The 27,022-nt window shown below is 39.3% G+C and overlaps 1 protein-coding gene across 2 annotated transcripts in view; it reads right to left on the bottom strand.

The window, feature by feature from the left end:
* The window catches only part of FBN1 (fibrillin 1), a 233,403-nt gene that overhangs the window by 204,771 nt on the left and 1,610 nt on the right, over nt 1-27,022 (bottom strand). For both annotated transcript variants that reach the window (XR_012494755.1, XM_019730687.2), the window contains exon 2: nt 26,677-27,020. Coding sequence is in view for 1 of the 2 variants with exons in the window: in XM_019730687.2 (XP_019586246.2) it covers nt 26,677-26,840 (164 nt within the window). In the remaining variant the exon portion in view is untranslated. The remainder of the gene's footprint in view (nt 1-26,676; nt 27,021-27,022) is intronic.

Here is a 27,022-nt window from a genome sequence, read left to right as displayed (position 1 = left end):
ATATTGGTTCATTAACTGTAATAAATGTATCATACTAACATAAGATGCTAACAACAGAGAAAACTGTCCAGGGTATATATATGGCAACTCTCTGTATTCTGGTGATTTTTTTTTTTTTGAAGTCTAAAACTGTTCTAAAATTAAAAGTTTATTAAAAAAAATAAAATAGTAATAATGTTGCAACCATGCAATTATAAATAAATTGTTACATTCCCCAAAAAAGCGACACACTCTTTGCTTTTGAAAGAAGATAGGTACATATGTCAATACAGCACAGAGTGTCAATAGAACAGGTAAAACATGGACATCAGGTCAGCCTGGGGAGCTAGAAGAGTCCAGAACAAGGGTATTTAGCTTCAGAGTCCAGAGTGGGCTCAGAAAGAGACTATCTGAGCTATGACTTGATGTTTCCCAGCTGCTTAGAGGAGTCACTGGTTTTATTTCATCCCACTGCTGAAATTCCTCTAAATTCTCTAAGTCCATTAGCACATTTGCCCAAATTCTGGTGTTTCATTGTTGGACCAATATCACGTTCTTTTTTTCCTGGCTTCCTAGGATGAAGACTTTTCCCACTGCTGAGTGGGATAACTCACAGCACAGGCAATAAAATGAGGGCTTCATTTGCTGTGTGCTCTAACTGTGTTTTCCTGTGGATTTTATGTTGATCAAAAGCAATAGCCCAAGAACTTAAGAGCCAAAGAATTTAGGTCACTGTATCAGGAACTCAGGGACACACACACACACACACACACACAGCCTATGAAAGGTGAAGAAACAGAAAGCTGCAAAGGCAGTTCCCCATATCTGGGAGGTCATTGTAATCTGGCAGCCAATTTAAATCCTATTGAAATCTTTTATGGGCCACTGGAACATCTACCTGTGTGTGATTTTCTTTGAAAACTAGAGGAAGAATTTAAAGCCACGGGGTACAGGGTAATAAGAAATGAGACATCGAACCCTGAAGACAGCAAGTATATTGCTGTGTGTAGCAAGTCCTGATTTCACTGAAGCATTGGACACTTTCTGCTTCTGGTGCTCTGGAGAAAAGGACACTGAGAACACCAAAGTCTGCACAGACTACTAAAGCACCCAAGTGGCCCCCAAACTTCTAAAGGCAACGATTTGGCTAACTTGCTGTCCTAGTTTGCACTGGAACTATTTCTCTCTGAGGGAGGACATCTGTGTGTGGCCCATGGGAATCCCACCTGGTCTGGGTGGACTGTATAAAAAGTGCTACCAACTACACATACCGTGTTTCCCTGAGAATAAGACCTAGCCAGGCAGTCTGCTCTAATGCATCTTTTGGAGCAAAAATTAATGTAAGACCCAGTCTTATAATAAAATAAGACTGGGTCTATATGATATAACATGATATGATATGATATGATATGATATGATATGATATGATATGATATATGATATAAATATAATACCGCATCTTATATTAATTTTTGCTCCAAAACACGCATTAGAGCTAGCTGATTGTCTGACTAGTTCTTATTTTCAGGGAAACAGGGTAGAGAGAGTTATATTTGTTTATGAAGTTGGGACTTTACCATTTGACCCTATAAGGATGAGGAAGGGTTTCCTCCAAACAGAAAAAGCAGCACGTCTCGAATCCCTATCTCTCCAGCATCTGAGAGAACTTGACCACTGACACGACGAAAACACATGGTGTTTCTAAAGAACTGCTTCCCAGAACCCTTGACTTCAAGGACTAGCGTGACATTTTCTTTTATTGGGATATTCGCTCCATTTACTCAAGCTGAAGCCATACTGCACTTCCCCAAAGGTTGGCAGAATTATAGAAAGGACTGAAACACATACACATAAACTAAGGAGGTGGACCAGACCCCGCACATTGAGAGGCAGCCCCAGGATGATGTCGCTGGATTCACTGCTCCTATCAGCTCCAACTGTTTCCTTCCCTCCTTTTCATCACTCACAGAAGAAAGAGGGGACTGAAACCATGACTCTCACCACTTCACAGAAATCCTCAAACCAAGAGCTCTGTCCAGGGCTCTTAATGTACTGGCAGCCCCAAGGAAAGACAGGAAAACCAGCCAATGAGGTCAGGCTCAGGGGAAGGAATGGGCTTCTTCAGGAACTGGTTGTGCACAGTGAGGTGATACTCCAGTTCTGAGTACTGGCAGCTCCCAACGGACAAACAAGAAGGGCTCCAAAATGTCATTTCTATATTGGTATTTAGAACTCAGAATGGCTTTTCCAATAGAAACAATGTTAATAGGTGGTGGTTTGGTCCCCAGGCTAGTCAAATAGGCAGTCTCTCAGCTATATTATCAGCTAAATAGGCTATTATAGGCTGGTCTGGGAAGCTGACCACAACTTAAAATGTTGTTTCTATGGGAAAACGCATTCCACAGCAGGCAACCAGAGGAATACTTGGCCATGCAAACCCATGGTCCCAGCAGCTATTGTAAGCGCCCCAGTGAGCAATGAGGACTAAACACCTTAAACTCAGGCCACTCGGAGCAGTCCTAAGAGGGCAGCCAGAATCAGAGCTGTCTCAGCCTCAGGCCCAGTGCCATTCCCTACCCCCAGCACAAGACCATTAGGGCTAATGTGGGCTATCCATAAGTCCATAAAGCAGGGACTTAAAAACTGAAGAATAATGGGATATTCTAACCCTCAATGTACCTGATTTCTCTGAGAGGCCAGAAGATCTAAATGATCTCACAAGCAACTATGACATAAAAACCAGTCCTCAGGATGGGTTCACAGACCAGGGGTTCAGTAAGCCATATCCAGAAAGAGTAGCTTCCAGATGAAGCAAGAAAGCAGGTCAGTTTTGAACTCTATTTACTGGCTTTAGTCTTGTACTCAAGTTATTCAAGCATTTCAGATAGCCTGGAACCGAAAAATTACCCTCTCTTTTGCAATGTGAATTCTTCTATGATAGAAAGTTCAGATCTATCTTTACAACCCCAGCACCTAGCACAATACCTGAATCTTAAATGGCAAATGAAGGTTTAGGGTTTCAAATGTACTTCCAACTAAGACAACATAAGTTAGAGAGAATTCTACCAGAGCAGTGAGTATTTAATTTATTGAAAAGGTAAAATTTCCAGTCAGGATGGAAAAGTAAGTAAATGCTGTGCTCACCTCCTCTCAGGACCACATCAATTACAACTAAACCACAGAACAACCATCATTGAGAATAGCCTGAAGTCTAGCTGAACTGAAGCCTTACAATGACAGAGATACAGAAGAAGCCACCTCAAGACTGGTAGGAGGGTCAGAGACATAGAACGGGCTGGTCCCACAACCACATATGACCAACAAAAACCAGGAGGCATATCGCCACTGTGGAGGTACCACCCTAAGGAATGAAGGGTCCCAGCCCCTCCCCAGCCCAAGATTTCAGTGCCGAGGAGAGATGACCCCATAATTTCTGGCTGTGAAAACCAGCAGAGACTGTGGTAAGTGAGAATAAGGTGGCTGCAGTCCCAGGTGCTCCTTTAATGGGCCTGTGTATGGACTTACTTACTGAAGGACTCACTTGCTCTGAGTTCCAGTGCTGGGTCAGCAGCTCAAAAGGCAGCAGAGACATATGGGGAGGACCTGAATTGTCTAGCTTAATGGTGAGGGCTGGAAAGGCAGCAGTCTCCTGGAGGGAGAAGTTGGCGGAAGCCACTGTTTCTTTGTTGAGCCTTACCCCACCATGCACGCAGATGCAAGCTATATCTGAGTCTCCATCAAACTGGCTATCACCTTCCACTTGCCCTGCTCTAGTGATTCCCTGAGACCCCGCCCCACTCAACTTTTGGGCGTACCCAAGCCACTTCCAGTGGCTTTTCCGAATAAATGAGCTGCCTTAGCTCAGGCTGCACACTTTCCTAAAATCTCTCAAAAAGGTTCACAAAATCCAAACAAGCAGCATCTGGCTTCAGCATGTCCCACACCTCTAGTTGAGCAGCCTTAAGCCCAGTATTAGAGACAGCTGGCCTTGGATCGTGGCTTGGCCTCTTGAGACACTTTAAAGAACAGCACAGGTGGCAGCCATCTCTGAATTGCTTTGTGGCTCATGCCAAGTGGCCCAGGGCAGGGCACAGACTGCGGCTCAACTTGGCATGCAGCAGGTGCCCTCCCAGGAGGCCCCAGGGTTGGCAGTCCCACTGGCCAGTTTCAGACTGGGCCAGAGCATCACCTCAAAGGATGATTGTGGGGACAGAGCCAGGAGTGCAGTTTCCAGGCTCTCGGCCTCACATGGAAAGGTGCTGGCTCAGGTAGTAAATGGCCATCAACTGTGATTGGATGGCCATCAGCTGTGGCTAGTTGGCCATCAGCTGTAACCAGTGAGCCATTGGTCACTAATATAACTGCCATGGCTACGCTGGCATAAAATGGGGGCTAGCAAGATGGTGGCTGAGCTAGCAAGAGCAGATTGCAGTTAGCATGGCGGATTGCAGCTAGCAAGTGGGGTTGGTTGGCAGAGAGAAGTGGACGGCAGGTTGCGGATAGTGTGGCTCCTGCTTCCTGTGTCTCCAACCCAGCCGCCAACAAGAATATAGTGGTATGACTCCCCTGTCTATGGCTCCATGGGTGTTCCTTTTTGGCCTCACCATATCCTGCGTTCTTATGTGGGGAGCGGGAGCTGAGACTCCGCATGACACCCGGCATGACAATGACACACCCAAAGGGCAGACTGGGCAGGTACCAGAGCACTGCTAACGTGAACCCTGCTCCACAGGGTCAGCACAATTCCTCCACTGCAGTCATATAACCAGTCCTCACAACTTTATCAGCCTGAGGGTCAATCCCTTCCATTGATGTGCAAACAGGAATCAAGTCTCAACTACAAAAGGAGGGTACACACAACCCACACAAGGGATACACCTGGAGCACCCGGCTTTAGTGACCAGGGAAGCTGCACCACTGGGCCCCACAGGACACCTACTACATAGACCATTCTATTAAGACCAGAAGGCATGGCAGCTCTACCTAATACATAAAAACAAACACAGGGAGGAAACGAAAATGGGGAGACAAAGAAACATGTCCTAAATAAAAGAATAGAACAAAGCTCCAGAAAAAGAACTAAACAAAATGAAGACAAGCAATCTACCAGATGCAGAGTTCCAAACACTGGTTATAAGGATGTTCAGTGATCTCAGGAAGAATTCCAACAAAGAAAAAGAAAACATAAAAATGGAGGTAGAAAACATTTAAAAGAACCAGTCAGAAATAAAGAATAAAATAACAAAAATGAAGAATACATTAGAGGGAATTAATAATAGATTAGATGAAGCAGAGGATCGAATCAGTGATTTAGAAGATAAGGTAGCAAAAAACACCCAATCAGAACAGCAAAAAGGAAAAAGAATCCGAAAAACTGGGGACAGTTTAAGGGGCCTCTGGGACAACATCAAGTGTACCAACATTTACAACATACGGATACCTGAAGGAGAAGAGAGACAGCAAGGAATTGAAAACCTATTTGAAGAAATAATGACTGAAACCTTCCCTAACCTGGCAAAGAAAATAGATATACAAGTCCAGCAAGCATGGATAGTCCCAAACAAGATGAACCCAAACAGGCCCACACCAAGACACATCATTATTAAAATGCCAAAGTTTAAAGACAAAGAGAGAATCTTTAGGCAGCAAGAGAAAAGCAATTAGTCATCTACAAGGGAGCTCCCATAAGACTGTCAGCTGATTGCTCAACAGAAACTTAGCAGGCCAGAAGGAATTGGCAGGAAATAATCAAAGTGATGGAAAGCAAGGACCTACAATGAAGATTACTCTACCCATCAAAGTTATCATTTAGAATCAAGGGACAGATAAAGAGCTTCCCAGACATGAAAAAGCTAAAGGAGTTCATCACCACCAAACCAGTATTACAAGGAATTTTAGAGCAACTTCTTTAAGACAAAAAAACAGAGAGAGACATAGAGAGAGAGAAAACATGAATAATAAAAATCTGTCAAAATTACTTTAAATCTAAATGAATTAAATGTTCCAATCAAAAGATAGGGTGGCTGAATGGATAAGAAAACAAGACGCTTACATATGCTGCCTACAAGAGACTCACTTCAGATAAAGAAACACATACGAATTAAAAGTAAAAGGATGGGGAAAAGATATTTCATGAAAATGGAAACAAAACAAATAAAGAAAAGAAAAGCTGTGGTAGCAATACTTATATGAGACAAAATAGACTTTAAAACAAAGGCTATAACAGATGACAAAGAAGGATACGTAATCTCACTTCTGGGTAATTATCCAAAGAAATCTAAAATGCTTCTTTGAGGGGGACGTGTGCATCTATATGTTCATTACAGCGTTGTTTACAATAGACGAGATGTGGAGGCAGACTGGGTGTCCATTGATGGATAAATGGATAAAGAGTAGGTGGTACATACAATGGAATATTTCTCAGCCATGTATGGGCATGGATTCTTGCCATCTGCAGTGGCTTGGATGGACCAGGAGGGTATTGTGCTGAGTAAAGTAGGTCAGACCGAGAAAGACAGTTGCAATGAGATTTTGCTTATATGTGAAATCTAAAGAACAAAATGAACAAACAAACAAAACAGAAACAAACTCATAGATATAGAGAACATGGTTGCCAGGCAGGAGGCAGGGTTGAGAATGGGTGGGAAAGAAGTACAAATTGGTTGTTACAAAGTAGTCATGAGGATGTAGGGTATAGCATAAGGCATTAGTCAATAATATTGTAATAATAATGTATGGTGTCAGATGGCTACTAAATTTATTGGGGTGTTAGATAGGAGGGGGTTGGGGGACAGGCTTAAAAAGGTGAAGGCATTAAGAAGTACTAATTGGTAGTTATAAAACAGTCATGGGGAGTAAAGTAAAGCATAGGGAATATAGTCAATAATGCAGTAATAACTATGTATAGTGCCAGGTGGGTACTAGACTAGTCAGGGGGATCACTTCTTAAATTATGTAAATGTCCAACCACTATACTATACATCTGAAATTCATATAAAATAATATTGAATTTCAACTATAATTTCAAAATTTAAAAAGTGTGGGGGAAAGTGAAGGAGAATAAGAGATTCAAATTTCCGAGTATAAAACGATTAAGTCATGGGGATGTAATGTACAGCATAGTAAATATAATCAATAGCATTGGGAAAGTATACTACGGTGCCAGATGGTTGCTGGATTTATGGTGATCTCTTCTTTAGATATATAAATGTTAAATAATTATTGTGTACCCCTGAAACTAATATAATAATTGTATATTAGCTATAGTCGAGAACCATTTACTTCACTCACATGTGGGATATAAAACTGAAAGCAACAAAGGAACAAGACAAATAAAAAAAACAAAAACTCATCGACACAGACAATAATTTAGTGGTTACCAGAGGGTAAGGGGGGTGGGAGGATGGTAGATGAGGGTAAAGGGGGTCAAATATATGGTGATGGAAGAACTGACTCTGTGTGGTGAATATATACTGTAATATATAGATGATGGATTATAGAATTGTTCACTTGAAACCTATGCAATTTTATTAATCATTGTCACCCCAATAAATTTTAATTTAAAAAAGAACTTTAAAAAAGAAAAGGTAAATATATTTAGAATAAATTAAATAATATAATAAAGGAATGAAAAAGATAATTACTATTAAGAAATCAATATGATTTCATTCACTCTTTTTAATTTTAAAATAATTAAATACATAAGAAAAGATACATATAGGGCCAGCCCAGTGGCTCAGGCAGTTCGAGCTCCGTGCTCCTAACTCTGAAAGCTGCCGGTTCCATTCCCACATGGGCCAGTGGGCTCTCAACCACAAGGTTGCCGGTTCAACTCCTCCGAATCCCATAAGGGATAGTGGGCTCGGCCCCCTGCAACTAAGATTGAACATGGCACCTTGAGCTGAGCTGCCTCCCAGATGGCTCAGTTGGTTGGAGCGCGTCCTCTCAACCACAAGGTTGCGAGTTCAATACCTCGACTCCCGCAAGGGATGGTAGGCTGCGCCCCCTGCAACTAGCAACAGCAACTGGACCTGGAGTTGAGCTGTGCTCTCCACAACTAAGACTGAAAAGGACAACAACTTGAAGCTGAACAGCACCCTCCACAACTAAGATTGAAAGGACAACAACTTGACTTGGAAAAAAAGTCCTGGAAGTACACACTGTACCCCAATAAAGTCCTATTCCCCTTCCCCAATAAAATCTTTCAAAAAATATTATTTAAAAGATACATATAAATGGAATTCATAGAGTATAAGAGTGAAGTTTTTCCACGTTTCAAATACATCAATTAGAAACATTTTACAGCTACAAAAGCTTTCAGAGGTCTTATATCTCTTACTTGACTTCATAGGAGTCAACAGGCAGTGGGTTTTTAAAAACATTTCTCTACCAAACCCTTCATCAGAACAGAGACAACATTGGTCTGAAGGAACAACAACAACAATAACAATAGATAATAAATCGTTGATAGAGTTTAACTTTCTAAAAAGTCAAAGGAACTTAGCTAAAAGCATGCAGTTGCTGAGATTATTTCATGGACATTAAGAATTCACAATATTAGGGATCAAGAACTAAACAAGTTTCTTTTTCCTAACTTTGCAATTGAAGCAAAGTTGTAAGCATTTATTTCTAGACACTTAGGTACCGGGAAAACTTTAAATGAAAACAGTCTAATTAATTTGAGGGAGTTTGACTAAATCAGAATTTATCTAGTCCATGTGAAGTCACACTGCAGAATAAAAATAGTTAGCAAATTTTAGAGAGCTTTATAATTTACAAAAGAATCATGTGACCCTTCCCCAAAATTCTATCAAGGAAATATATTCCTGTGCTCATTTTCAGATAAGGAAGCTGAAATTCAGAGAAGTGAATTGTTCAAAGGCAACACAATGGAAACATGTCATAAATCACTAATTAGACACCAAAAGAATATATTCATAAAACATTCAAAGGTTAATACTAAAGATTTTTTAGATTACCTATTAGAAAGATGTTTCTATAAATATTCCAAAGAGAATGTGTTTCCTCATATAAACTAATTTGTGCATAACTTTTTGTACTCCAGTTTTCTTTTCTTAGGTCTGCAAAACCAAAAATTTTAAGACAGATCTTACAAAGTAGATTGGAAAGGGAAAGCAATGGTAAAATGAATACATTTCAGGTATACTCGCTCCAATAAATTCTGAAATCCCTTCTGCATGGTGAATATCCTGTCCTGTTCCCTCTCGTAAAAATATCGGTCAGCTCTTAACATGTTCAGTATTTAGGGGAGCGGGTGGGTGGGGAGCAATGTAGAGGTTCAAAATGTGGATAATTCAAAACCTACTCATAGCTGCCATTGGAATGTATTGTGTACATACACTTGAACATGGGTGTGTCTTGTCTTTTGAAAAGTACCTTCAAGCAAAACCATCAGGGCATGCAGGCAACTACCTGACCCAGTGCACGAAGGCCGGGGTGACCACAATAATATTCTGAAAACCCTCCAGTTTCCCGACTCTATGACTTAAATCAGAGGCTACTGGCACACTGTCCAATGCACAGAAAAAGTGGCAACTCATTCCAACCGCCAGCACAGTTCCTACCAAAATCCAATCCAAAAGATTTCCCTCTCAGCCTGAGCTGCCAGCACTGTCCTCTCAACACCTTTTGAGCTCTAGGGAAGGAAGGTATGACAGTGTTCATGTTCCAAGCTATAATTAAGCAGAGGGGGTGCTAAATGCCAACTCCAAACTTCAACACAGTGACAACTTCTGAGGAGATGATAGTATCAAAAACAGCGAGATATGTCCACCCAGTCTACCTCCTAACATACCTAAACACTTTCCAAATCTCTGTAGCATCACCCAGAGACAAAGCCTCTGGTCTAAAACCCTGGCGATTTACTTGGGAGTTTGACAGTGGGGAGCAGAAATATATCAGTGCTCAAGGAACGGCATATATCTTTTTCACAGAAACTCACACAGGAAATGCGACTTACACACACACACACACACACACACACACACACACACACACACACACTATCCCTACAAACACTCAGAGTGAGGTTGCTGGGGCAGCTCTTCTCTTCTGCATTCCTTTCCCAAGTGGATCTCAATATACCAGTGTTTTCCAGAATCTTTCATTTGAATCATTAAAGCCATATAATGTCTTTTTGTTTGTTTTCCAATTTTACTGAGATGTAACTGACATGCAGCACGGTATAATTCTAAAGGCTAGAGCACAAATATTGTGAAATGATTGCCACAATAAGCTTAATTAAAATTCCCTATTTCTTGAATAAAAAGGAGTGTTCCTGAGAAAGCAATGTTGAAAAGAAAGCACATTCACTTCTGAATGTTAAAATATCTGCAAACATCCTCTTCTTCCTACCCATAGTCCAAAATCTTACCAACTTTTCATGACCCTGCCCTGAAACTCTTACTGTAAAATAAAAATAACATATTGGGTTTCTCCATCTTGACTCTCACACAAAAGCATGGGATACGGGGAGAGCAACGGAGCCTTGCATAATTACATCCTTCCTTTTCTGCCCTCTCGAGTGCCAGGCTCCTCTGTGTAAACTTTCCACAATTTTATACCTCATAATTGCTTATCCTTAGTATCAGATATTAAATAATTTTCCCACAACGCTCACACTCATGGATCAGTTCAGACAGAGGTGGAAAAAGCAGACCTGGCAGCATTGTAGACGTTGCTGGCTGTGAAGCAATGAGTGTAAGATCAAAACTAGGTGTAAAACTTTGCACTGTTAATACATGAAGAGGAAGTGACAGAACTCAAATATTCCCATGCTGCTACCTTAGTAAATTAAGGATCTAGACAATGATCACCAATGGCTATTGCCATCCCAAAAAGGGACACTAGCAGACATGATGGGCCTCCTCATGGAAGTACATGTACCAGGTATAAAGTCTTCTTACCAAAACGTTGATTCTGAATTGGATCAAGCCTCTAGCTCTAACAAGTCACAGCAAACACAGGGGACAGAGGAACACAATAAGCACCATCACCACTGGAATGCAGTCAACAATAGACTATGAGAAACTGCAGCAGTGGACTCCACGTGTGGTCCAAGGACTAGCCCATGCTGGCCCACACACTCTGTATTACTGATCTAGAATGAGATAAGGAGCTTACGATGGAATACATCACCTCACTGCTTCCTTCATAGAGAGTCTGGCTATGAAAAGAAATATGTATAAGCTGAGCTAAATATTGTGCTTAGAGCCATGCTGGATTTGCATTCTGGCACATGCTTCTCATCTCAACCCAGACTGGTAATGAGCAGTTTATGGACTAGCATTTTAAATAGCACTGCTCTACAGGACATGAACACATTCCTTTTTCTTTTTTTTCCAGCTCTTTTGAGATATAATTGACACATAACACTGTGTAAGTTTAATGTGTTGATTTGATACATTTATATATTGTAAAATAATTACTACCATAGCATTAGCTAACACCTCTACCTTGTCACATAGTTACTATTTCTTTTTTGGGTGCTGAGAACATTTAAGATCTATTCTCTTAGTGACTTTCAAGTATATAATACAGTATTACTAGCTATAATCACCATTCCGTACATTAGATCTTCAGAACTTGTTTATCTTATAACTAGAAATTTATATCCTTTCACCAGTATCTCCCCATATCCCCCACCCTCCAGCAGCCCCTGGTAACTACCACTCTGTTCACTCTTTCTCTGAGTTTGTTAGGCTTTTTAGATTCCACACATAAGTGATGTTATACAGTATGCACTAATTTCTTCAATAAGTAAATTACAAGGTAAAAAATGACAAAGGGAAAATCTATATATTTAAAAATATTTAAGAAACACATCAACCAATTATAAAATATGAACTGTATTTGGACCCTGATTTGAACAAACTGTTAAAATAATAAATAAATTTATGACTTAACCAGGGAAATTTAAATCCTGGATATTTGATGCTAATTTTTAATTAATGATTTTAAATGTGATAGTGCTATTGTGTTTATTTTTCTTAAAGAGCCGTTATCTATTAGAAACACATATTGAAATATTCATTAATTATATTATTTTTTCAAGGATTTATTTCAAAATAATCTGTGGTGGGAAAGAGAAATGGATAAAACAAGACTGACCATTAACTGATAACTGCTGAAGATGGAGCTTCACTGTATTATTCTCTCTAGTTTTGTATATATTTTATATCCTCCATGTTAAAAACAACAACTTTGAACAGCATCTAGCCTAGTTCACCCTCCTACATACCATCATGACCTCACATTTTTGCTTTCTTTTTTCATTCACTTGAAGAACCACCTTTATCTGTTATTCAACTCAACATTCTTAAGAGAGATGGGAATCCCTATTTAGAGATAATAACAGTCCAATCCCAACATGTTTACCATCTTAAATAAGTGCCAAGAATTAACCAAAGTGTTTCTACAAATTCCAAGTATGTGGCTACTAAGATTAATGTTCATTAGACAAGGAATCCAAGAATAAATGACTTAACTACCCTTGAGCAAATAATTAAGTATGTTAGCCCAGGAGATAGGTTCCCTTGGGCATTACAACTACATGTTGACATGATTCATTTTCATAAGTATATCTTATCTTCCTTAGTAACAAACATAAACCCATCAGTTAACAAAAAAATAAGTTTGAAGGGATTGATTTGTATCAGGTCCATAGAAGGGCTGAATTTTGGCTTTTCTGTTCACAAACGGAAAAATTCTTTAGTCATGGGAAATATGAACTGAAAGGAGGAAGTCATTTAGCAAGCAATCCTAGTATATTTTCTGATTCTTCAATACGTGAGAATATGTGTTAACCTATTTTTCAAGGAAGGGCTCAAATGCAAATAAGCAGATAAGTCAATCCAAGGTCAAAGAAGACGCTGTTGTCTAGAATTCCATCAAATGGTCAACAATATCACTTAATAGAAAGCCAGAATTGCTGGAAAAAAAGGAAGGAAAAAATGGCTTGCATATTCTAGTAAAATTCCTGAAAGGTTTTCAAAACTTTAAAAAGTTTATTTTCTTATTTGAGGTTTATTTCTTTCTTGAGAAGTTAGTAGAGCATAGAAAGTACCTGGTATTTGTTGGTTTGTTTTTATATTTTTGCTTTTTTATAAACTTTGACTGTATTGGTAGTGATATGATTTACTCCAAGGGGATGGGAAGTATTGGGAAACCAAACATTTTTAATGACAAATAGAAAAATAACTATTATCTGTTCAAACTATTCCTTATTTAAAGCACTCTTATTTTTGTAGGCTGTGAATAAATATGCAGCAACCACAACTTCTTAGAGTTTATTGCCAATCAGTTAACCAAAAGGCTGGTATGTAAGGGTGCTGCTAGGTTTAGGAATTCTACCAAAGCTTTGCCTCAATTAAGATCATGTATGTTTTGTTCCACTTTCCCGGATGTTCAATAGTTTTAGATCTCTTGAAAGTCAACTCTCATTAAAATCAAAATGGAAATCATTAAAAGAAAATGAAAAAAAATTCATTTTCTCAAGAGAAATAGGGCACAGAAGAAAAACAACAACAAATAAGAATCCCTTTGTACTGAATGAGCATGATGTTGCTGCAAAGCATGAAGCCAAAGGAAGGAAATGCTCAGTTGGAAAGTGAAGGCCATGGCTCTTCTCAGGGGTGGCCAAACTGACTCAGCCTGGCCCTAAATCATTCAAGTGAGACCTGCCCACAAAGCACCCAGAGAGAACGGTAATAACAGAGTGAGTTGAAGAAGTACCGACTCTATGAAAAAAAGAGCTTTTTTGATTTGGGTGCAGATGTGTTGTTTACCCACCAAGCATCCCTTCCTCTTCTTTGTGAGCCAAACTCCTCTTTCTTAAGAGGAACCCATTCCACATGGCTCAGGCCTGGCTAGCCCGTGTACCCCATTTGTTTGGCCACAGAGATGACCACATGACAGGAACAGTGCCAAACTTCTCTATGAGATCTGATGTGTGGAAGGAGGGAAAGAGTTTATCTCTTTACCTCTGAGATCGTGAGCTGAAAGGTAGTATGGCTTCTTGTCTGCTTGATCATAACCAAACCCTTATTCTGAAAGCATTTTTCAAAAAATGGCCAACCACCTCACCACAAAACAGTACTATCTTTCAGGGTATCTCTTTGCACTGCCGCCAAAGAAGTAGTTTCAGGCCAGTTCTTCCATTTCTTAAAACTTAAATTCCTTTCACAAAGTGTCAGGAAAGAGACAAGGCCTATTTGCCAAATCTGCCAATAAAACAATGCAAACTTCTTTGGAGGAGTTGAGGGGAAAATATTAATAAGGAATGATACTTAGTAAATTTATTTCCCAATAAAAGCAACACATCTGTGGGAAGGGGACATTTAAAAATAAAAACCTTATCTGCATACTGACTTTAGGTATAACCAGATCTCCACAAAGTTTCCACTGAAATTATATTTTAAGAAATTTTGAAGTTCAAGTTTGCTTCCTTTGTTTCTGAAAATAATCAGTTCCAAAAAGAGAAAGTGAAGATTGTGGTATCCAGATACTAACGATTACCTAATTTTTCACTTTGGCCGGAAAAATCCAGCCTCTTTGTATGACTCCACCCCTCATTTTCCTTATCTGTGACTGAATTACAATTTTCCTCATCACCGTAGCTGAATACATCAGGCACTGTAATAGGAACTGGAGATGTATTCTCTCATTAAACCTTAAGACAACCCAGAAAGGTGAGTATTATAATCTCATTTGACAAGTGAGGCTCAGAAAGGTCAAGTCACTTGTCTGAGGTTCCTTCCAAGTAGGTGCTAGAGCCAGGATTTGACCCCAGGCAAGCCTATGTCCACACTTCCAAGCCTCCCTGAAAACATGGCCGATGGTTAGCGTTCATTGAAAATGAGTCCTCGATCCTTTAAAATACATCAGTCCCACAAGCCATGCCAATCTACCCTGCTACCCACAACCAGGCTCAAATAGGAAACAGTGTGAGGTAATTATAACGTATACCCCAGCAACTAGCTCTGGGTTTTTATGACTGAACTGCCAAATCGCTCCTAGCCAACTCTTCAGGAAATGTTCAGACACTTTCTCGGATTCCAGCTAAAACATCAACTATGTGGCCCTGGGGAATACAGAACTCACAGGGTGGTAATGGGGTATAAAATTTGCAAACTTGAGGTCAGTGGCCTAAACTTTAGGATGTGAAGCAGCAGCAGTCCATGGAAGACTAAAAACTATTTGTCCACTGTAAGGTTGCATATCAAGTCCTTCCCTGCAAAGCGCTTGCCCACATCACTTCAGGCATTACCCCAGCAATAAAGCGAAAGAAAGATATTCCAAATGTAGTTCTGCCTAGAATCATTAGAAAGAAGATAACAATATCAGCAGGCCTGAGACACGGTGTTCATTCTGAGAACTAAGCATTAGGTCCAATTCAAACACAGCCAACGCTCAATAAATAGTCACTTGGATTAGGCAGATGTTCCGCAAAAGTATTGGGCTAGATGATATAGAAGAAAAGATAAGAATTTAAGTTTTTTTCCTTCATTGGCATGCTTATTACATGGACTCAAATATATAAATTAGTAGCAGAGATAACTGAATCAGCAAGTTATGACAAGAGTCCAAGTTGACAGACCTAGAATTGCCATGGCCCATCCCAGGACATTTGACACTCTAATTACTAATTAGAAGAGTGACTGTGGGATGGAGGTGGGGGGTGGTTACCCTTCAGCCTCTCAGAGAAGACCCTCACTGCTCCTTCTCCCACCCTCTCACTGCTACCCTCGTTGGCAACTACCTTCCTTGAAAAGCTCATCCCACTCACCCCCACTGAATCTGGAGACTTCCACTGATTGCAAGGTAGCACTGAGGGGCTGAAACTCTAGTGTCCAGCCTCAGGGTTGACCACTAAGAGACTGATCACACTACCTGAGCCCAAACAAAGGAGAAGAAAAATGCCGCTGCCCACAGGATGCAGGTTGGCCACACAGTTGAGGACTTGCAGATACTAACACCCTCTCCAGGGTATGAAGACAAAAGGGAGGCATAACCTCCTATGCAATGTCACATGAATCCTTAAATCAGATCTTGCCACCGTGTGGCTCAGCTTCCGCACTTACCAACTTCATAAAGTAGAGAAGAAAATAAGTTTCTCAAGCACTTTTTAAGGTACTCCCTCTGGGCCTCAGTTTCAGCCTATGAATGTTTAATGTCTGCCCCACTATCACTTTAATATTGTAATATTTTTATAAAGATGGATGATCTGACTATAGAGGGAGATCTGAGTCATAATTTCATATGCAAAAAAAATTAAAAACAAGAGGAGTCTTTAAAATTAATTCATCAAAGGCACCTATTAAGGTCTGATTACACAATCATAAATTAGCACTAAATGGGTAGAGGAAATGACAGACAATAAACCATGATCCATGGGGAAAGCAGGATGCACCAAACTTTACATAGCACCATATACATAGGTGCATAATAAATAATGAATTTATCTGTGTATTTTCTTCACTATATTTCTCTAAATTTTTTACAGGAATCTTTTCTGGCATCCAAGTGTCTGTCTTTCTTTCACGCCCTGACTCTCTTCCTAAAGTCCTTGGTCCCCTGAAGAGGCTGGTTAAGGCTACAGGTCACCTGGTACCAAGGCTGCCAGGAGTGAGGGAGCTGTCATTAGTACCTGTCAGCACCCGGCAACTGCTCTGTCCAGCTCAGGTCCACTGGCTGGCTGGAATCCTTCCTCCAGAACTTCCTCCCAACTCTCTTCTCCTGCCTCCCTCAATCTTTCTCCTTCCCTCCTCTAACAAAAATACTTACTTCCAGTTTTCTTTTGGAACAACCCAAGACTCCCTAGGCAAAAATTTAAGATTTTACTTAGAATTTAATTTTCTTAACCTTTTAACCTTATTTGATATTCCTATTATCCCTATTTTATTTGTAGCTCAGCTTATGAAGTTACTTACAACAAGAAGAAAAAAATGTGATGACAGTGAAAAATAAAAATAAAAAGGAGAAGATATCGACAACAAAGAAGAAGGAAAAAAGGAAGATGGAAGAAAAGAAGAAACAGAAAAACAAAACAAAAACCTGTCCCTAGAATATATTCCCTTTATTAATAGAGATATCATAGTATTTCAGTTCAAAAACCACAAAGTCCACAACTTATCAGCAGACATAATGTGTCCATAGGGCAACATAAATCCTGTCTCCCAATACCAACATCACAAATGGTTGTCCTATATTTGGACTTGCATGTGCTCAGATACTAATATTTGAATGTAAGTATGACTGATGGTCTAGGAATTCACAACCCTTCAGAACACTGAACAAAATAATTTGTCTAATGGAGCAGTTTCCCGCACTGAGTCTGCCTGATGTCTGGAATACATCTTCAGCTGGGAATCGTGGAGACAGGGAATTTTCCTCCCTCATTTCCACTCTGAGGGGGTTGAATAAATAGACTCAGTGATAACTTTAACAACAACAAAAAACAAAAACTTGAGAAAGTGGTAAAATCACAAGAACTTAAAACTATTAATTGATCGAGTATTGGATCCACGGTCAAAACAAGACTATATTCCTAATCCAGTTTTATTCTATTAACAATGTGGCTTATTCCATCTAGGACAATAATAATAGAGTTCGGCTCACAACACCAATTCTATTGGCAATTGCACATCTTTCTTTTTTAAACTTTTATTTATTTTTAAGTGTGTTTTTCCAAGACCCATCAGCTCCAAGTCAAGTAGTTGTTTCAATCTAGTTGTGGAGGGTGCAGCTCACAGTGGCTCATGTGGGGATCGAACCAGCAATCTTGTTGTTAAGAGCACCCATGTTCTAACCAATTGAGCTAACCGACAGCCCCTACATGTTTTTATTAATTATAATCCTTGATTTAAAAAATTTGAGGTGAATTACATGAACAGATATATAAAAATGGGGCTAGTAATAGAAATGGAAAGTAAAATCCCATCCCATACAGAAGGAAGGCAAAACATACCAAATACCAAAGTTAATAAATTAAAGTGATTGTGCATTAAATTTGTCCCTGAGTTTCTTAAAAGCTAAAGGAAAAAGGGGGAAATTTAAGGAGTTTTTTAATTCTTATATTTGACTAAAACAAAATTGGCCAGTTTATTGGAACTATAATCTCATTCCTGGGATTTGTGAATTCTTTAAATGCGAAACTGGACAACCTAAGAACAATGTCCTTACAATTAGTCTAAAAGAACATGGAGACACATCGTTCATGTAGCATTTTTCATTATGAGGTCACAGTAGCAAAATACAATGAAGCATCTTCAATGGGGAACTAAGCCAATCAGACTCAGTCAAGTTAGAATTAAAATTTAAAACATCCAATTATCGTGCTCAAAAACCCATTCCTTCCCTGTGATAGCTAATCTCCAGTGATGTCCCTCAAAATTCCTCCCGTCCCTGCAGATACATGCTGCTCCTCACATCAAGAAGTAGACCTTATTAGTCCATACCCTTGATCCTGGGCAAGGTCTGTGACTTGCATGAAATTACAGGTCATGCAATTCCAGGTTAAGTTTGAAGAAAGTCTGATAGCTTCCACTTTTGTGCTCTTGGGATCCTGAGCTGCCATGTAAAGAATCTGGCTATGTTGCTGGAAAGTCCATGTAATAAGGCCGTGTGGAGAGGGGGATAATCTGAGACTGTATGGAGAACTGAGGAATGCAGCCAACAATGATAAACATGAGTCCACTGAACAACTTCCAGCCAGCTTTCAGCCATTCAAGTCAGTTTTTCAGTGACTATATGGGGTTAAAGCATGAGAGCCAGGGTCAAGGGGCTATTATTCAAGACCCAGCCCCGCAGACACTTACTCTGAGCAAGGCCTGGTAGCTGTACCTGGGGCTCAGTTTCCCCATTTGAAAACACACACTCAGTGGCTCCATCCCCAGAGGCAGGCCCAGGCAGGAGATCACACAGGAGAGAGCTTTCAAACATGAAAGTCCCCCAACGGAGCCAGACAATTGCCTCTCTGCTTCCTTTATTCCCCTCCTTTATCTGTCCATTTAGTGAAACACACCAAAGTAAACAGGGCTGCAGGAGCCAGCCCACGATCACAAAACCAGAAACACACGTGAGGAAGGCATCTTGCTCATTCGAGCCTCAACAGACATTGTAGAGAACAGAGACAAGGATCCCCACTGTGCCCTGTCCAAATTCCTGGCCTTCAGAAGCATAAGAAATAAAATTGTTGTTTTAAGCCACTCAGTTTGAGGGTAATTTGTAACATGGCAATAAGATAACCAGAACACTCACAGATGAAAACAGCTTGTTTCCTTGTACTAGAGGACTAGGATTGGTTGTGCTTCTCACGAATGGTGCTATGTTTGTTGTACAATAGTTGTAATATATATGAAGGTGGAAGCATCCTACGTGCCTTGTCCCTTTGCCTCTTACAACCAAGTGGTTGACTACTGCTCGTGTTACTTCTGATACAACTTGAGCTTCTTCTCCCTCCACTAGTTATTCAGGCCATCGTCCACCCTCAACAGGACTCCTATATTAGTTTCCCAAATCTCCGTGTCTCTAGTCTCCCTTCTCTCTAACCATACACCTTTCACACCTCTGCCAGAGAGGCAAAGATCCGATCATGTTCTCATCTTAGAATCTTCACCTTTCCCAACAATATTATGTGTTCTCTAGTCTCTCTCCACCCTGACAATGTCACTCTCTAGGGACAGGCACACAAGGTTGCAAACAGCACAACTCCAGGGGCACTGTTTCATGGGCTACACTATGAGCTGGGCCCCTTGGAGTCAGACAGTGCAAACCCCGCCCTTTGTATTCAGTGTCCCTCCATCAAACACTTCATATCCTTTTTAGTCATGCCTTTTTCACTCACATTTTTCTTCATTACTCTCACGTACTTCCTCCAAGCTCTAATTCACATAATTTGCCTCCCACAGTCAGTCAGTCAATCAAAATTGGTCAGACATTCAAAAATTGTCTATTGAACTCCTACTATGTGTCCAGCTCCTAGGTATCCCTAGTAATAAATAAAACAAACGAGAATTCTGCCTTCAAGAAGTTTTCAGTCCTAGCAGATAGTCACTTATCTATCACACAGACCAGAGGTTGGCAAATTTTTTCTGTAAAGTAAATAGCAAATAATTCAGTTTTGCCAGGCCATACAGTCTTTGTCACAACTACTCCACTCTGCCCCTGTAAGGTGAAAACAGACATAGATAATATATAAATAAATGGGCATGACTTTGTTTCAATAAAACTTTTTTCATAAAAACAGGAAGCTTGATTCACAGTTTGCTGACCCTGGTAGACTTCCACTGGGAAGTCTTTTCTGATTAATCCCATTTCTACAATGATGTTTCCTTTGTCATGTGACTGCATCTGCCTTCAATAAATGTTGAGTCTTTCCCCACAACAATGGTAAGAGAAGATTTTGGGGAAATGAAAGTATCAAGAATGTGGGAAAAAGAAATAAACTTACCAGGTATAAGATTTATTACAATGGAGAAGCAGTAAAATATATTAAGAGCACAGACTATAAAGGCAGATTTCCCAACACTGTCTCTTACTGGTTTATATCTCTCGGGTAATTACTAAAACTCTGCATCCCTCAGTTTCTTCATCTGTTAAATGAGCAAGTAGGTATAATCTCCCTCAGAGAGGAATTATGTGTTAAATGAATTAATATATGTTGAGTACAATAGTGAGTGATATATCAGAGCTTGCTATTGTTGCAATTTAATATAAAAATCACATATTACAGGCAAGCAAGGTAAAAGAAAAAATGACAGAGAAAGAATTAAATAAATCATCATATTGTGTCTTAAGTTAAAAGACATACCAATCTCCCATGGAAAAAGGAGTATCTCTTGCAACTCTATTCTGACAGAAATTTCTCACATGGGACATGAGAGCAAGAGCTTCTGAATGACATAATGAGAAACGTCTCCAGCTCAGAACCCTGGATGATGCAGGCAAGTGCCTTGATGGTTATCTGGTTATCTACTATCCTCAATAAAAGTTCAGGTAATATATACACACACACACACACACACACACACACACACCTATATATATATGTGTGTATATATGTGTATATATGTGTATATATATATATATATATATATATATATATATATATATATACAAAAGATTCTACCAGCTCTGACATTCTATAATTCCTTTGGTATTTTATTAGTGTGTTTGCAGAAATGTTTGAGAAATTTCATTGTTTGACAAAATATTACCATGGTATTAACTATACCTGAGATCTATGAACGAGCACGAAGGAATATTAAGAATTTTAAGTGTAATTTTACCAATGTCTTAGTCCCATATTTTTGTCTAGTGGAATGAAAAACCAAAATCATAACTAAAATTAATGGAGAAAGTAAATTTAATGTTAAGACTTTGTCTTTATAACTTAACCTTTGTGTGTCTGAGCTCTTACAGCTATAAAAGGAAGGTTATAAAAGGACTTATTTCTTAGAGATGTTGTGGGCATCGATTGAGTTGTCATATGTAAAACACTGAGAGCAGTGCCTGGTACATAAATGTTATCTAAATGTCACCTACCACTGCTACAGTTATTATTATTTGTTTTTATTTAATCCTAGACTCCATGCCCTCTATTACCTTTCTGTTGACTCCTGGTTCCTGTAATGCTCTGATTCTGCTACCAAATATTAAGGCCCCCTAGGCTATGGATTGTAAGCCTCTGGCATTCCTCAGAGCTAAATTCAGGCTGGCATTGAATCAAGGTTTCCTGAACTAATGAACTCTTTGAAATCCTAACTAATGATAAGTTAATGTTAAAATGCTTATGATAGATTTCTTGCCATTGATGATTTTACAATCTAATGGGAAAATCAAACTTAATCCACTTGAAACATTAAACTTCCATATGCCTGCCATAGAATTCAGCCCTAATATAGTTCTGATTTCAGTTTTCTCAAAAAAATTTCATGGAAAAAAATTCTAAGCTGCTTGAATAGGCCCATTTATTGGGTTAGTTTCTAGAAACAGAGAAATTGTTGGTAGAGCTTACTTCTGTTTCAAGGAAACATTTAAAATCTTATTTTCACATTAAAAATTAAGGCTAAAATTTCCAAATTGGTTAGGACAGTTGGTTGGTTTATTGTAGGAAAAAGCAAATAAATTACTGTGAGTATACCCTAATAATCTGTTCAGTATTTTGCTTGGTTAGAGTCATTGGCATAAGACTATAATCTTTTTTAGTATCTGCTACATAAGACAAGAAAGAAACATTTCAATATCCTTTAAAATTCCAAATAAGCTTAGAGATAGGGCTGTATTTCCATTTCCATCAGCCCTGACACGTCTCACTGGTGGTTGATGCATGTTTTAATTAATTTGTAATACCAACAACTTATTTTTATAAAAAAATTTTTATAAAAAAATTCTACATCTTAAATGTTACAAAATGAATCACATAAATAAATATCTTGTCTCCATCTTCTTGTTTAAATGTGGAATTGCTGAAACCTTCTACTTAAGAATATCTTTTTTTAAATGGTGTCTCAATATTTTAGCTTAATCTTTTCAAGAAATGCAAGAACAAACCACACCACTGCAGGAGTCTTTTTCCCCATATTTAATTATTAGCCTATCTGACTTCAGATGAAGTCTTAAAGTCCTCTTTGTAAAGTAAAATGGGCTTTATAAAGTCTACAGAACTTTTTCAGTGTTCCTTGTTAACATTCTTTATTTTAATAACAGACTTCTGTGTAATTAATCCCTAGGAGCTTGCCGTCACATAATCTACCCTGTGTATGAACTGTTCCATGTGTATTTTTCTGGGAACAAGACCTCTGGAAAAAATAAACAAATAAACAAAGACCAAAAGGAATCAAGCACAAGGGGACAGATTGTGTGAAATACAACCAGTCTCATACACTTATAAACCAGGCCACAAGCATAGAAGTTCTCAATCCATCTTATCAGAGATTTGGGAAAAGGGGGTTTCACTCTAAAAAAATTTTTCCCTTTGACAGGAAACTCTAATATTTCCTTATTTAGAGCTAAAGCAATAAGGCAATCATAAATAAATGGTGCATAACTACTGCTATTCAAGTAGAGTTGTGTGTGTTTTTAATTGGATTGTCTCCCACACTTGTTGCCTCATCATAGAAGTTAAGAATTCGGCTGAGAAAAATTCTTATGAACTAAAATTCAAACAATAAAGCTAAAATTTTATTATTTCTTATAAAGTCATTTCACACATGTTAAGCAACACCCAAGCAAAGGAAAACTACTATACATTTACTATTTGAAAACATTTTTGAAACTTGCAAAATTCTCATTTCCATAGAGAAAAAGTAATGTTTTGCAGAGTGAATGCAGACCACACTCATTTCATAAAAAGAAATTCCTGTAAAAACAGAAATTGGCGATTTACTCTAAGAAAACACAGTGAAAACTGGGAAGAAACTTGAGGATGCTTAAATTTCCACTGTGGAACAACTTCTGCTGCCCAGTGGGAAGGAAAAAAAACACCTGCAGCAGGATGGGAGGAGAGAAAGACATGCTAGGACTATATGCCCAGGGAGGAAAAACATAAGCAGGTCCCTAGTATGTGAAGTGAGGGACAGGACAGGAATACATATACCATGGAGAACACCAAAGCAAATTCTGTAGTCACCTGTCACACCTGAGACAGACAAGAAGGCAGTAGTTGTAGGAGAGACTGATGAGCTTAAAGTACCTTTTAAATAGAGGAAATATTAGTGAGGTGCTGAAAGTTGCTGCCACCAACTGGGCATCAGGCAGACTTAGGGGTTACAAATCACTTGCATTTCAGAAACTGAGCATTTACATTAAAATGGTAAACAGGTTTTACTGTAGGTTAATTTTGTAACCCGTAATATTTTAACTAGCAAAAATAGAAATTTCAAGCAATAACTGGAAAAATGTCACACACGACTGCTTTCCATGATGATTTATATGTCAGGGCATGGTTCAAAGACTTATTCATGTGAGGCTGTACTAGCAATAAACAGAGAGAATACATTTTAAAAGCTATTCAAATTTAACGTCAGAATTGGTATTTGTTTAAAATGAATCAGAAAACCTTTGACCCAGCAATTCTATTGTTATTAATTTATACCACATATAAATTTGTACATGTACACAAAAAGGCATGTAAAAGAATGTTGGTAATAGCAAAAAGTTAAGTATAATCTAAAGAGCCTTCATTAGGGAACTGTTCCAGGCACATTATGGATTTCTATACACCAAGAGAATGAATGCATGAGGTAGATGCATGTGAGTTAACAGATGGATGCACTAAAGATATATAAAAGTGAACAAGATTCAGAATGGTCTATACAGTACATTCCATGTATTTAAAAGGATACACATACATGCATCTATATATATATTTATGTGTATATGTATTTGTATATGTATATATATGCCTATAATATTTCTTTAAAAATGCACAAGAAAATAGTCTCTGAGAGGTAGGTGGAGAAATATTTTTAATTGTGTATCTTTTTAAATCATCATTTTTTACCTCCACAACTATGTATATATAAAACCTTATAGATAACATAAGAATTATAATAAAAAACCCTTGTATTATAAAGGTTCATTATTATATTATACATTTTATTATTATATTATTATACTATAAAGGTTAATTGTAATTATTTTTAAAACCTTTATATATATATATATATATATATATATATATATTCTCATTTTATCTTTAAGACTATATATATATATAAATATATATATATTAAAAATATATATAGTGTTAAAGATAAAATGAGAATTAGGAGCCGTCTTAATTGCTGTTCTACTTAATATCATGTTTTTAGGAAGGCTTTAGAAATAGTTTGCAATAGGGTAATGTCTGTTTTAGTAACTAAATACTACGAGGAACAGAGAAGGCTATCTCTCTATAGTCATAACAAATGTAAAACCCAACAGAAGTAAGTGCTGGTGTGAGGAAAAGTGTGGACATCCTGTTAAGCAGCAAAGCTTAGTTTCTGTTTTCACACTGAGTCTGTGCCTCCCAAGGAAACACTGGTTGGTGACAGCACATAGAGATGAGACAAATGTCTGGCCAGGCCTAATGTCTCCCTGCAGATTTTCAGCCACAAAATTAAATCCTCACTTCCTCTCTCTCTATGGAAACAATGGTATCAAGCTTATCTAGTAAGATAAAATTATATAGCAGGAATATTTTTGAAGGAAAAATGAGGTCTTTTTGAGAACACATGAAAATCAGAGTTTCAGTCCATCTATTGAACTTGTCATGGGCCTTGAACCAGAGCAATAAATGCCTGCTGTCTGATCAGGATTAGGTTTACCGTGATAAGCAAACTTTCTTCCTGACACTGTCGGAATCCTGGGTTTACTTTCCACAAAGACCGAGTCAGAAATAAATCAATCATAACTCTTTCCTGGGTTCAGAAAGCCATGCATATTGTACCACAGCCTAAGTGCTTGGCCCAGACGATCGTGTTGTGTCCCCAGCCTACACAAGGACTCAAAAGCTGGTCTGTCAGTTGACTGCACTTTTTCATCCCTACCTGGGCCATACAGACACAAATGTCACTACACACATAATTAAAACAGTCCAAAACAAAAAAGAATAAGTGAAATGTTTCGCCACATATCCCAGGGGGCAACATCATTTGGTCACTCAGGGCCCTATAATCAGCTGGCAGAACTACTCAAAAAAGAGCAACAATGAGAATCATAAGAACTTAATAGAAAACCTCTGTGTATTCCCTGTCTGGGTTCATTTAACAGGCTCCTCCAGAATATAAAATGGGTCATTTACAGGCCATCCTGCTGCTTCTATGGAGGCTTACATTTAAACAGTCTCAGAAAGAGATTTCTCTTTCAATCTGAACAATTTCAAAAGCAGTGTATTTGATTCTTCTTCAATTCAGAGAACTGACAAGTCTTACACACGCAGCCTGCCTAATTTAAATATTTCCTGCTGACACATTTTCTGTAATAGGGGCACAGAAAGCTGGTGACATGCTCAACTGCATGTACATGCATACACCACTGGTTAGAAACACTTTTTAAGGTCGGGTCACAGCAGTATTACTGCCCCAGTGAAATGAAGAGGTCCTTACAACCCAGAAGACATGTTTTCAGAAACTGTTACCCTACTTTGCTTCCAGTGTAGACATCTGAAGAGTAGTAACACTTAGAAAAACTCAGTCCCTAATTTTAATAAGTGTAACTTAGAGGAAAGCCAACCATTAACTGTGTGTCTTTTCTGTCTGTCATTGGAATCTGTTCCTTTCCTTGTCCCTTACAAATGGAGCATCTGCAAAGATGCCTACAAGGAAAGCAAGTCCTTTCCCCTAAACCCAACCAGAAATGGTATGAAAGGAAAGAAATGGACTTTCAGTCACAGCTCCTCCCCTTCTTCCTCAAAGAATCCTTCTGGTCTCCCAAAATCAGCCCCGACAATGGACCAAGATTACTTTTAACCATGACCTCGCCTCAGGGGCAGAAATCCTTAAAGAGTAAGTGCAAGGTGGTTTAGCCTCGAACACGCTGAGGACTGGATAACCCTTGCACCTCTAAGGTGCCCCCCGGGGAGTCTTGTCAAGGATCCTTCTAATGTGAGTTGGCCCTGTCAGTTTCTCTGGATCTTGATACTCGGGAGAAGAGGGAGGGGAGACCCACACCAAAGGAGCTGGCCGCTTCCATTACCCTTTCAGCGCGTCGTGTCCTCCGCCGCCTCTTCTCTTGGCCCGGCTGGCTCTGGTTTCCTTCACGTTCCCAGCCTCCAAATTGGTGTCCGCCCCATGGCTCGTGTAGGACGCTAAAAGCACGGTAAATCCCAGGGCGACCTCCAACAGCCCCCCTCTGAGCATGATGCCGAGCGCCAGCCGGCTCCCGCCGCCTCTCGCCGCGCTCCGGGCTCGCTCCGCGGCGCCGCTGCGCCCTTAAGCGCGCCGCGCCGCCGGGGTCCCGCTCTCCCGCCGCCCGTCCCCCGGGCCGGGCTCCTCCCGCCTTCTCCAGGCGCTGCTCCCACTTCAGGCCGCCAGTGCCAGCT

The sequence above is a fragment of the Rhinolophus sinicus genome, linkage group LG03 (assembly GCF_036562045.2).
Source record: "Rhinolophus sinicus isolate RSC01 linkage group LG03, ASM3656204v1, whole genome shotgun sequence".
NCBI classification, from domain to species: Eukaryota; Metazoa; Chordata; class Mammalia; order Chiroptera; family Rhinolophidae; genus Rhinolophus; species Rhinolophus sinicus.
The sequence above is the reverse complement of the archived record's forward strand: the minus strand, read 5'-3'. Positions and strand labels throughout refer to the sequence as shown.